Genomic DNA, 13,876 nt, shown 5'->3' with positions numbered 1-13,876 from the left:
ATTCGTAGTGGGTAAGCCACTCGAGGCATGCCGCAACATGGTATCTTAGCAGATAACATTGTTCCCCACCCATTGATTGAAGAATCCTAAGAGAGAGAGAGGGAGGAACCAACATGATGCTTTGATCATGCTCTTGAAGCAAGAGAGTTGGGAGAAGAATGGGGGGAAGGGGGAGATAGGAGGAAGGAAAACTCATGCTTTGCCGATTGGAAGTGATTGATACTCGGGAAACAAGTTGGCGCAAAATAGCCGTTTCATAGAAATGATTTAAATGAAATCCTCGTATGAATCAAAAGTTTCCTTTTCGTAATCTTTTAGGTTGTATTTGCGTGCTGTGCAACTTTTTGCGGAAACACAACTTTTGATGTATTTTCGGGGCCCACCACGACAACGCAAACACCAGGATCCCTTTTCTCGCAGAAAAGGGACCCCAAAATCACTACCATTGAAATGAAACAAGATGTGCGCAATCACAATGCCAACAAAGGGCTACACAAATGCACAAACACAAGGTCTCTAATGGACCGCTTACAATCTCATAAAAGAGATACACAAAATCACAATCCACAAAAGCACAATATGAAAATAAGTATTTTTATAACTTCACAAATATGCTTTTTAAAAAGCATAGATACACTTTACAAAGGGGCTCTATTTATAGAGCCTTTCATAGAGAAACAAAAGAGTAAAAGGGAGCCTTCCCAGCAGTTACATTTTGTGACTTACAAAAAAGTAAATAAAAAGAAAAAGAAAAAGGCTATACAGTCCCTATTGGATTATGTTTATTACATGACATAAAAAGACCAAAATACCCCTGATATATATATATATAAATATATATATATATATATATATATATATATATATATATATATATATATATTGATACATTGTATTTTAACACTTACCCTCAAACTTACAGTGAGATCACCGAAAGTTTGTTAAGAAGAAAGAGAAATCGTGGTAGAGGAAGAGCTTTGGTGAAGAAGTCTACAATATGAAATTCAGACTGAATATATGGTAAAGTAATCGTCCCCTTGAAGTGTTCTTCCCGAACGTAGTGACAATCCATCCCGATGTGTTTTGTTCATTCATAAAATGTGTGATTGCTTGATATATATATATATATATATATGATACTTTTGTTATCGCAGTATAACTTTGAAAGTTCTGAAACATCAACACTTATATTTGAAAGTAAGGATCTCATCCATACAACCTCGGTTGTTGTTGTAGCCATCGCCCTATATTCAGCTTCCGTAGAAGATAAAGATACTTTTTGCTGCTTTTTGCATCTTCAGGAAATGAGAGAATCACCTATAAACTCACAAAAACCTATAGCTGAGTGTCGGTTATTGGGATCTCCTCTCCATTCATAATCAATATAAGAAATAAGATTTAAAGATGTGGAAGAGGATAAGAATAACCTTTTAGATATAGTTTTCTTGATGTATCAAATTATTCTTAACACAACACTCATGTGAACTGAGGTAGGCGCATGCTAAAACCGACTTGTAGTATTACTGCATACGAAATGTGTGGTCTAGTAATAGACAAGTACATTAATGATCCAATAAGTTGTCTATAAGGAGTTGGGTCATCTAATAAAACTCCGTCTTCAGCTTTCATTTTGACATTAATCACTTCAGGAGTGTCAACATATTTTATGTCCGTGATTCCTGAACGCGCAATTTTACGAGTTTTTGTGAGATTTCTGATCTCATAAATGGGTTTGCGGAGTGCTTCTCCACTTGTTTTAGGCATCACCACCGTTTGGACTGACGGCTTGTGCGCTTGGCACAAAAGACAACTATGATCAATTTTGTGGCATCCAGTGTAGTTGGTATGATGCATGGGTCAAAACTGAAATGTGGGAAATCATGCACAGCCATTTATCTTTGTTCCCATCAGCTCTGGGCTTGAGATGAAAAACACAAGTGAAAAAGGAAGCAATCTTGTTCAAAATTTATTGGTTTTCTGTGATTAAACTAAGCTTGTGAAAATTTTTCCAGAAATTTGAGTATCCATCTACAAGTTGAAAAAGATTATGAATTATGATTTTTTTCTGAAAACTCTTGCATATTTTGAGATAGAAAAGAAATGTGCTAGAAAGAAGGAAAAACTAGCAACTCAGATGTGATTCATCGCAAGACATGCTGTTGTAGAGTTCTAATTTCAAAAACTAAGGAGGTGGACCTGCTAAGCATAGATTAGGTAGCAGTCAGTCCCAGCTCGAGACTGATCATATATTTCTCAATCTTTTTTCTTTTCAATGATGACAAGTCTTTATTACATGTTCTTCATCACTATGCTGAGAAAATGACTGTGCTATCCTTTTAGTCATTATATACAAAATAACAAGACGCCAGAGATTTCTAGAATTAATCTTCACATTCCCAAGTTGTCCACCCATCTTGATCCAAAAGTATGCAATTTCACATGATAATTATTGAAAATTAGGATGCGGTACATGGACATACACACGTAGATGTATGCATTGTATGTGTATAAAACAACAATTCTAAATCACTATAATTATGAACAGGTGATGAAGCTAAGTTGAAATTGAAATGTAATATAATTGCTAAGAATTTTTTAAAGAAAATGAACTCAAGTGAATACAAAATAAGTAAATACAATAAAAAAAAGAAATAGATAAAGTTAATGGCACAATGTTGATCGTGTGTGAAACTAGTTTGACTGTGTCCCAGAAGTGTCCAAGTGCCTTGTCATGTCAACACGATATACGCATGTTAGGTTAAGTGTCCATGTGACATAGGGGTTTGTGTGTGTGTGTGTTTGAGAATACTGGTATCTAAGTGAAACGAAATTGTGAACAAAAATATCTCAATTCTTTATGCTTCAAAAGGCATTGTTGCTTTTTTATCTTTTATTTCAAGACCATTGTATAATTCAACCCCTTTAATTTAGACTTTCTCAATTAAGTGGCCCATGTTGTAATGAGAAATTTAGATTTGCATTTCTTTTCATACTGTAGTTGGGAACGATCTTTTCAACAAACAAAGGTGGGACGCCAGAAATAAATGTTTCTTTATAGAACTCAGGCAATATTTGAGATAGTTTAGATAAAGAAAGCGTACCGTCTAAAAATCAAATAATTTTGTGTCCACAATTAATCAGTTCTATTATAATTTTCCATAAATATTAACTTGTCCAACAAAATAATGGATGATATAGTTACAAAATTTCTCATAATAAAGCTGGACCATATTGCTAATCTGGTCTGTGCTCTCATATTATTCAGTTGTAAGGACGAAAATTTTGCAAAAAGGACAAAGATTGTGCACAAGAGAAATCCTATAAATGCAAGATGTCCTGAAGCTGTTAGAAAATATGCTTAAACTCTAAAAGGCTAGAGCAGTGAAGGTCATATTGAAGAAAACCAGAGGTTAGAATTGATTAAACTAGAGAAGATGGTAAAAGGCTGAAATTATTTGAATATTCTCTACCACTAGCCTATCTTGTCAATGGCAACTAGAAAGTCTAACAAAGTCACATAATTCATTTGATTTATTTGAGGTGTCAAACTGTTGTAATATGTATATGAATCATAATCACAGATATCGGTCTTGGCTATATGTCGGCAAGCCAAATCTCATTATAATAAAGGTTGCATTGATAAATCTCGGGAAAAACATTAAAACATTAAAATATAAAAATAACAAAAATAAGTAAGAAACTGTCTGGTTCCTGTATTAATTGCCTTTCTCATTCTGGTTCTTATACTAATGTTTTTCAGAATGATTCGTGGACTCGAGGACACAGGATTCAGATTCAACTTGGAAGTACAATTTTTTTTTGTTTCAAAAAATGGGACACGAGGACACAAATTTTTTTAATTTTTTAATCAATAAGAAACTATTTTTTGAATATTTTAACATGTAAAAATGGTTTTTTATCGAAATAAAATTAGAATATAATAAATATTATTTTAAAATATTAAAATAACATTGTACGCATTGGTGTGTCCACTCGTGTCACTAGGAACATGCAGTCAAAATGGCGTATCCTTGTGACAATTAAGAAAAGAATATGTTTAGGTGATAGAGTTATTGCAGAAATGTAAATAAAAGTGATAAAAAAATTTAAATAAAAAAATATAAAAGAGAGAAGTAGAAGCATATTTAAAATGTAGAAAAAAATATAAAAGTAAAATGACCAAAAATATCATGATATTACCGTGATAATGTCTTGATAGTATCACATTAATATCATAATAAATATGACTTTGAAAATCTCATGATATTTTACCATTAATATCGTTTACCTATTAAAAAGATAGATATAGGTCATATTTTAAAAATATGGCTGATATTTGTGACTATGATATGAATATATCAAATATATGCTGATATTGGGGTATAACAACCACTAAGCTTCCATTTCTTTATTTCTATCGATATGGAAGCATGATTGGACAAGTTTCAAATGTATTATGTTATTTTGTCAAAAATTATTTCTTTGTAAGATAATATACAGATAAATAAGCCAGATAGATGCTACATGTATCTTGTAACCTGACATCTTTCTTATTTTTCTATGCAGGAAAAACTCATGCATCACTGGCATAATTTGTTGATCATTCCATCATGATTCTGGTTCAGGCTGTCTTTCTTCTTTTCAAAAATACTTACTTTCATCACCATAGTAAGGTGCACATCTCACGCTTGGTTCTTTGGCCATACTATGCTCTCTACATTTGATCGCACTCTTGTGCAACCTGCTGGAAGAGGACATTTAGGTCTTGCGTGCTCCACTTTCTCAACTATTAAGGTTTGGTTTCGGATGTGCATGGATTCTAGCCACCCTGGTCCATTGGGAAATTTGAGTAAACCGGATCAAGTTGCTGAAGTTCCATCTCGGCTCTTGGAGGATTGCAATGCAGTTAGAGGATCAGACATCTGCTATGTGCCACATTCTAGTCTTTCTCTTGCAGATTCCTCTGTTGCCATTCAATCATCAAACTCATGGAAAGGTTCGACTCATTCAACACTGTTGAAGAAGCTTGAAACTGCTTTGAAGCATCATAGGAGAGATGATGCCTGGGAAACATATACTGACTTCAAACGATTATATGGTTATCCAACAAAGTATTTACTGCATAAATTGATAGGAGAATTGTCATATTCATCAGACTGTTTCTGGCTTCGGAAAGCATATGAGCTAGTGCTAGTAATCACAAAGGATAAGCCAGAAATGTTCTGCGAAGACTCGTTAATTATGCTGTCTCTCACTCTGTCTAGAGCACAAATGCCTATTCCTGCATCTACAATCTTGAGATTATTGCTGGAAAAGGGTTCTTTTCCACCAGTCAGCATATGTAGTGCAGTTTTCTTGCACATGGTAAAGTCAAGAACTGGAATATATCTTGCATCCGAGTTGCTGACTGAGATTTGTGAGTGCTTCTTGAAACATAAAAGAGTCCTCAACAAAAGAAAAAGTCGGTTTTTGAAGTCGGTGACTCCTGACACCACAATCTTTAACCTTGTACTGAATGCATGCTTGAAAGTTGGATCAGTACTAAAGGCCCAAGAAATAATTGAGCTAATGGCACAAACAGGAACAACGGTAGACACAACATCAATGACTATCATGAGCCTGGTTTATGAGAGAAATGGGCAGAGAGATGAACTGAAGAAACTTGCAGCACATATGAATGAGGTTTCAGCATGCTCAGTTCATCATTTCCAGTTGTTTTATAACAGCCTTCTCAGTCTGCATTTTAAGTTCAGAGATATTGATGCTGCTGCAAATCTGGTGGTGAATCTCTATAAACACCAACTGGCATGCTCTTTCTCTAGTGAAAATGCAGTAGATGTAAAAGATAAGTTACAGAAAAGTAGCTTGGTCAAAATTGGTTCCCGAAGCTTAAAAATGAGTTCAAGCATGAAGATTGAGCCAAGGTCATCACACAACTTTGTAATTGAAATAGAAGGACGTCCAGACCTTGTAATCGTGAATGAAGGAAAACTTGCAGTAAGTAAAAGGGCTCTTGCAAAGTTTATTAATGGCTATGTCAGAGTTGGAAAGGTTGAGAAGCTAGCTACTCTTTTTCTTAGCATACAGAAGGAACTGCATGAAACAGAAAAAAATCACAAGATGGTCACTGAAGTTATAGAGGCCTGTGTTCAATTGGGTTGGTTAGAAACTGCACATGAAATCATTGAAGATCTAGAGGCAGCTGGAATTCATCTTGATGAAGCTTCATATTCGTGTCTTCTTAGAGCATATTACAAAAGAAATCAGTTGAAGGAGTCCGCTGTGTTGATTAAACAAATGAGAAAGGTTGGCCTGCTAACGGAACTACCGAATGAGCAGATTATGTTGGACTCTAAAACAGATACAGGGACTTCCAGTTGGGAGATAACAACTGACTTAGCAAACCTTTTGGTGCAAGAGGTCAGAGATGAAGATCCATCACCCTTGGTTATGGAGATAAATGCTGCTATTTGCTTTTTCTGCAAGGCTAGTATGGTTGAGGATGCAGAGAAATCTTTTAGGAAGATGAAGAATATGAACCTCCAACCAACAGTTCACACATTTAGCTTTCTAATTAATGTTTATTCATCATTGGGTATGTACAGAGAGATCACCATACTATGGGGGGAAATCAAGGGGAGCATGGCTGATGGAGATTTGAAGAAAAACAGAGATTTACATGATATTGTTCTGTGGAACTTTCTCAGGGGTGGATATTTTGAGAGATCTATGGAAATTGTTAGTTTAATGAATGAACATGGTATGTTCATTGATAAACTAAAGTACAGGAGAGAATTTCTGAAGCTTCATGGAACTCTTTACAGGGGCTTGAAAGCTTCAGAGGCAAAAACTGAGGTGCAGCGCAAAAGACTTGAGCATGTTCGAGCATTCCGAAGATGGGCTGGGATTAAATGAAATATACATTTTCATTTGCAACAAACAGTGCTCCTGCTTATGCAATACAAGGGAAGAAGATGGATATGGTAGATTTGGACTTGGATTTCTTGGATATTCAAGTTGCTATCTTGATTTTGTCAACTTGGATGATGCTAAGTATCTGTGCTTGCCAATTTCTTATTAATTTTTATTTTAAGGATTAAGATATGTTGATTTGCTTATTCTATGATTTGCTTTCCATGAATCTTGCTGTTATTGATGCATAAGCAGAAGGTGGACCAGTAGAAAATTCTGGTACATAAGAAAAGCTGAGTAAATAATAAGGGTTTCTCAATGGAGGTTTGTTTTGCGAAACCATAATGCCGGTATGAATTTTTTTAGGATAACTACTGTCTTCTCAGCTTTAATGCGAAGCGTGTGGATTGTCTTCATAAATCAAATGGTATTTATTCTGTAAAATGAAAATTGATTTAGTCTTCCTACTTTAGGCGATAGAGTTAATTGTTTTAGATTGATATCTACAAAATAAAAATATGTATGATTGTCCTTGAAAGTGAGCAGTGCTTTTTGAAGATCTGATATCAGAGGCAGTGTCCTAGGATGGCCCCTAAAAATGGTTTTGGTAAGTGCAGAAAATGATTCTGATTATTTTTCAGGATCCTTTTCTCAATATTGGTTTTGATGATTCTGTGAACCATGAAAAATAAACTGACAGATTACATAATTCATTTGGTCTCTGTGTACTGAAGTTGGAAACCTGCCTTTCCTAGGGTGGCGTGCTCATGAGTTTGTCCAGATTGTATAAGAAATGAAAATTTCAAGAACAAATGTAAATGAAACCTTGTATTGTCATCATATTTAACTCAGAAAATTACATTATCCCTGCCTCCATGAACCAATGAATGTCTTGGGTCGAGGCCATGTGCCAGTTTGAGTTCTCATGGACTCATGTTGGAAGCCATGAAACTCATCCATTCATCAAGGCAGTTCACCTTCAAGCATAACAGTTTTTGTGTATTGTGTTGACCTCCCTTCAGTTGATGACTAAATTACCTTTTGAATAGTAAAATTAAACAGACATAGGGTGCATTTGTTTACCTTGGATATTGGTTCACAGGATCTTGATGAGGATTGACAGAATGAATTTTTGAAGGTTCTCGTCCTCTTTCACAATGGCAATGAGTGAGTGAGTGAGTGTGCATGAGAGAGAGAGAGAGATCCCATATTCACATATCTCCGACCATACCACTAAACCCCAACCCACTTCCAACCTTCTCAGGGAAAAGACAGGTCATGCCAAATCACTCAGATCTCAGATCTGAGGCAATATAAACCAATGTTGTCCGTATTGTACGATACATATCATTACTTTTTGAAAAAATGATACAATACACACTCTTATCGCGATACAAGTGTGTATCGTATGATACGAGCCCGTATCGTACGATACTGTGTCGACGCAGTTTAAAAAGGGCTGAAAAGTAAATTTTTAGATCTATGTCAGGAATTTTTTTGTGGGGCTTAAAAATCCTCTAAAAACATCAGATTTGAAATAACATTCATATAAGTTCAAACTCTTTATTTAAAAACCTACTTTTCATAAGATATGTGTAAACATGTGCAAGAACGTGAACAGAAATATCAAGGTGTGCAAACTACACCCTCCCCCATGCTTAAATGACACTGTCCCAGTGGCACTCCCCCATGCTTATATGAAACTAAGTGAATGCACATGAGAGGAAATAAATGAGGGAAAAGAGTAGAATGACCTGACATGAATTAAAAATGCACGTTCTATGAATATAATGAATGCAATGTATACATGACAAAACATGAAACTCATAGAAAGAGATAGAAAACGAAAAATAAAACCAAAGAAAATCTACAAATCCTAACCGTAAATGTAATACTGTACAAAATATGGGTTGCCTCCCATAAAGCGCTAAGTTTGACGTCCCCAGCCAGACGGATCCCTGGAAAAATCCTTCATCGTCCATGAGATCAATGGTCATGAAATCAGGCTCAATCAGGCTCTCTATGAAAAATAATGTCATCTGTGACACTGCGCACTGTGTTCCCATCCCGTCTACCTCTAAATGGCTCGAAGTGCCCGATCCAACTCAAATCACCTATCTGATTTTCAAGTAATTCTAGGTGATCCTCTTCTAGTGATTCCTTATCCTCCTCAAGAGGTGGATCACTCAATAACCAAGCATATTCTGCTTCTACGAGGTCTTGAATGACATCGACCTCGAAAGAAGCCTCCTCAATATCAGGCCCCATAGCAGCACGAACTATGCACTTCAAAATGCTTTTCTTATCCTCTTCATCCACAGAGCTCAACGCATACTGCGATGCAAATTTTGGAGGTTCTACTAAGGATTGTCTCTCTATATTAGGATTCTGTGTTTTTCTTGGATCTTCAATAATCTCTTGGAACTGTAAAAAGCAACAAAGAGTTGCTCTATCTACAGTTGAGAAAGAGTATAGAGTCATGGCTCAAGATACAATGTAGATTACATGGATTAAATGGCTTCTAGGATAACTTGAGATTTCAATATATAGAGTCCTCTCCAAAGTTGAAATGATTCATCTAGCATCATTCCGTTTGAGGGGGAGTATTGAGAAATGAATTTCAATATGTAATGTTTCTTGTATTTGAGCTTCTTCTTGTAAATACATTATTTATAGGGGCAGCCTTGTATTTTCTTTCAAAGTCAATGTAAGAGGACTATTTTTTTCCTAGTTTAGTTAGGTTATTAGAGAGGAGGGGGATCGACCCTTTATAGTGTTGTAACTCATTCTTGTTAGTGAAGTTTCTTCTTCAAGCCTCTTCTTGTTCTCTCTCTTCTTCATGCTATTGTCTGATATGATTCCCCTTAGTTATTGTTTTGGTACTCTTTGTCAGTGATACACTTAAAATTATGAGCATCGTACATTTGGAATCTTAGCAACAGTACTATATCTGTAGTAGAATTAAGATTTTTATGCTTTAGGAGAAACATGTATGTCATTCTGAGGGTATTTAGGAGAAGAATTCTTGATGTGTTTTTTGTCACACTTTCTTTCTTGGATAAGGTTGATCTCAAATAAAGTGCACCTCATCTGAATTGATACAGTTAAATATTTCATTCTATTTGAGACTGAATTGGAGGGACTGGTAAAAACCTTTCATATAGTTTACATGAGAATATATATATATATATATATATATATATATATATATATATATATAGAGAGAGAGAGAGAGAGAGAGAGAGAGACTCACACGTTAGGTGCTAAATGGGGTTTTCAGTCTTTTTTCATTTTATTTATAAATTCTGACCGTACAGATGTGATCTATGTACTTGATTTTATAGGTATCAGCTCTTGAAGCGTTCGATTCCGACACATGGGTGGGTTTTTATAAGGTTCGAAAAGTCAACGGTCCAAAATCTTCGTAAATTTTTGAGGCTCCAAATATCATTTTTTTCATCGAAAACACATGATCCATGTGTGAATTCCTCATAAATCGACCATGCCCAACACATTTGTGGGGTTGGAACTGTGAAAAAAACATCGGAAGGGCAGAAAAACCCATTTAGCACGTATCATTTAGCACCTAACGTGTGAGCAGCTGTGTGTGTGTGTGTGTGTGTGTGTGTGTGTGTGTGTGTGTGTGTGTGTGTGTGTGTGTGCATTATCTGAAAATTGAAGTTTCTCCGTCTAGCCATATATTGGGTTAGAATGATTATTGAAGTAAAATTTTGTCATAATGGGTTCAAATATAAAAATTGAGGGAGTGGTTCCTTTGTCATGGAAGGCATGGTGCATTAGCCATAGTTGATAAACTAGGCAAGTCGATTTGGGAATTGCCCGATAGGTTCTGGATCAGGCCTCAAACACGTCACTGATTTGGGAACAGTGATCTGGATGGCTCTTATTTCTTTTCTTTCATGCATTTTATGGTTTTAATGCACAATGCTCATAAAAAGGAACTAGTTATAAAGAATCAGATATTAGTAATGTTAACAATCATGTGTTGTATAGCTCAGGTATTGATGTGTGCTAAATTTAATGATTATGTAGCTTGGAGTTTGATTATTTTTGTCTTATTTATGCAATAACACTAAAAAATATAGCTTGTAACCAGTCCGAGTTACTGGGACAACGCACTGACTCGCTAGTCAATGGTCGAGTGATCTGGGTTTTGAGTCGTGAGTTTGCCAACTATGGTATTAGCAGTTGCACAATTTTGACAAATGTTGGTCTATTGGCATGCATAAGTGCAATGACTTGGCTGTCCATTGTTTGATTCTCAACATACGCTGATGTGTTAGTGATAACAGAAACAAAAGAAATCCTGAAACCTGTAGTTTCTGAAAAGTAAATGTGCTCCCCTCTATGGCCATATCCAGTCTTATTCTGTGATCCTTTTTCATTAGGAGAGAAGAATAATTCTCATCAAAGGTCCACAAGTTTGAAAAATCGATCTGGATGTCCAATGAAGATACCTTTAGCTCCTTATGATGTAGATGTGACAAAACACACATGCACACGCATCCACCACACATACACACACAGACGTGCATTAGTACACACACATACATGGATACACACAGATGCACACGCACACACACACAGACATGCACATGTACACACACAGACATGGATACACACACATGCATAGTCACACACAACACACACATACATATGGGATGAATATTAAGCCCTTGCCTAAGCTCATTATGTATCAGCTACACACGCATATATTGTGAATATTGAAGCCCTTGCCTGGGTCAGCTCATTATGAATCAGCCACTTACATTAAAGTTGTCTGGTCAGTTACCTTTCTCCGTATTTGTTGCTTCTAGACATCATTTCAAAAAAGAAAGGGAAAAGAAAGAAATCTTCTAAAGCATTTTGGTCTTAATCCTATAAATTATGTTCATGCAAAAGGTTTTCTGAAAAATTTATGGTCTTACCACTGCTAATTCATATAAAGTTCGATTTCTGTTACCATGTCAAGCTTACAAATGGATGCATTTGGCTGCTTGCAGGAGGCTGTCTTTTATGAGGATGATGTCAGATGAGCCTACAATAGATGGAGAATTTGGTGACGTGAAGGTTAGTATTGCATAACTGCTTGGTAGGAAGGGAATGATCCACATATGACTGTGACGGTTGCTCTGTTAAGTACTTTTTTCGTGAGCTTCTTTCTGTTTTTCCATCCCCTTGTTATGCCTACTATTTGTTGTGAGGTTCTTTTGGACATAAGCAGGAAAGTATTTAAGGGCTAATCACTGATTTAGTGCTAATCACTAAAACATACATCTTCATGTATCTTTATTGTTGCAGATGCAGAAACAGAGATTCCTAATGTTTCCCTGAAAGTAAAGCTCCTGATGGTAAATGCAAGGAAACAGAAGGTGCTAATTCTGCAGCTTAATGACAAGTTACTGATTGTAAAGTCAAAGATCCAGACTTTGCTCACATTGCCACTAATGGTACAATTAAAGAAACAGGCAGTGCCATTGCTATCATTGGCATAAAATCTCCTGAAGGTGAAAGCGGAAGTTCAACTTCACTTTATTTTCTTTTACAACTCCAGTGCCCAAAATTTTTGTTACTCTGGAAACTGCTATTTTTTATATTGCAGTAGAATCAGAGTTTCCTGGAAGGATTTTATGTTAGAATGAATATTTCTTTTTTGTTTTGATTTCTCCAGGCTTTGACAAATTAAACTAATAAATTCGAAATTTGGCTTGATTAAACTTTAAAAACATTTTATGTTTTGTTGTGGCAATACTTGGACCCCTCAGGGGTCATCCAAGGGCCATTTTTCTTTTTTTTAAAAGGCAAGCTGAGGTTAGGCAGACCCCTACCAGATGTCTCTTATGCCCCATGTGACAGATGGATTCGAACCTGGGCCTTCAGCTTGGCACAGGACCCCGCTTACCACATGGGATACCACCTCGGTGGACCAAGGGCCATTTTGACTAGGAGAACTGAGGATGGAGTGAAAAAAGACTATTATCATATGAGTTTGAATTCTAGAAAACAAATCAATCTCAATTTATGGGCCATTTAGGAACTTTCTTCAGCAACTATGAACCATGATCTGTGTTCCTTGGATTTTTTTTGTTAAGTTGCATGGAATTATAATTCAAAATGTTTTGATCTGATTTGCTTAGGCAGGATTGAGTTTTAATGTATTTTAATTCTTCAAGTTTAAAATTTGTCTCAACAAAATTCTGTTATGTTGCTTTATGTATATGCAAATCCAAAATGAAAAAGAGAGATCACGTTTTTATAGTTTTGCCCCCAACCCAGAGTTTCCCTTGGCTGTAGTGCCAAACTGGATTTTGAAGTTTTGATTTCAGCCCCATTCAGTGTATTATAGAAGTTCCGTGTATTTGATAAGAAGCAAAGAAAAGAAGTCATTAGGTAAACCAAATAGGGTTCCAACATAAAGGAGTTACCCCCATAAAGCACACAAAAAGACAAAACTACCAAGTGTACATGTTATTTTATAGAAATACTCCTGTATAAGAGTTATATGTATCACACAGATTTTTACTGTGGCATTTCTTCAACACTCTCCATCAAGATAAGAATACAATCAACCCAAGCTTGAAAAGAAATGATTGGAAAACCTTCATTAAACAATCAACAATATGATTGTCTCAATATATGCCAAAGATATGCCTGGCAAACTATCTCAATATATGCTTAGTGTTAGGTGTAAGAAGGATGGTAGAGAGAATTCAAAGGAGAAACTGGGCTGTTTTGAAAGAAGTGGTCTTGATAAGGTGGAATAGTCCCACATTGCTTGTGCTTGAGTTTTCTGTGGGATTTATAAGCGGGGCCGGGTTCGGGTTCGGGTTCGGGTAATTGGCCTTTTAGGGCCATATCCAATCAAGACAAGTATCTTTTTACCCAAAGTTTCTTTGGATTTGGATTCGGTAACGAGTTATGGGAATGGATAATGGGTCACGAC

At 35.9% G+C, this 13,876-nt stretch overlaps 1 protein-coding gene across 1 annotated transcript in view; it reads left to right on the top strand.

The window, feature by feature from the left end:
* Positions 1 to 12,623, top strand: part of LOC149847130 (Pentatricopeptide repeat (PPR) superfamily protein) — a 56,900-nt gene extending 44,277 nt beyond the window's left edge. The window contains exons 2-4 of the mRNA XM_089998306.1: positions 4,567 to 6,983; positions 11,937 to 12,003; positions 12,235 to 12,623. Coding sequence (XP_089854432.1) covers positions 4,708 to 6,915 — 2,208 coding nt within the window. The 5' untranslated portion in view covers positions 4,567 to 4,707 and the 3' untranslated portion in view covers positions 6,916 to 6,983; positions 11,937 to 12,003; positions 12,235 to 12,623. The remainder of the gene's footprint in view (positions 1 to 4,566; positions 6,984 to 11,936; positions 12,004 to 12,234) is intronic.
* The last annotated feature ends 1,253 nt before the right edge of the window (positions 12,624 to 13,876 follow it).

This window comes from Nuphar pumila, chromosome 2, assembly GCF_984573655.1.
Source record: "Nuphar pumila chromosome 2, dmNupPumi1.hap1.1, whole genome shotgun sequence".
In the NCBI taxonomy this organism is placed as follows: Eukaryota; Viridiplantae; Streptophyta; class Magnoliopsida; order Nymphaeales; family Nymphaeaceae; genus Nuphar; species Nuphar pumila.
This window is presented reverse-complemented; position numbering and strand designations above follow the sequence as displayed.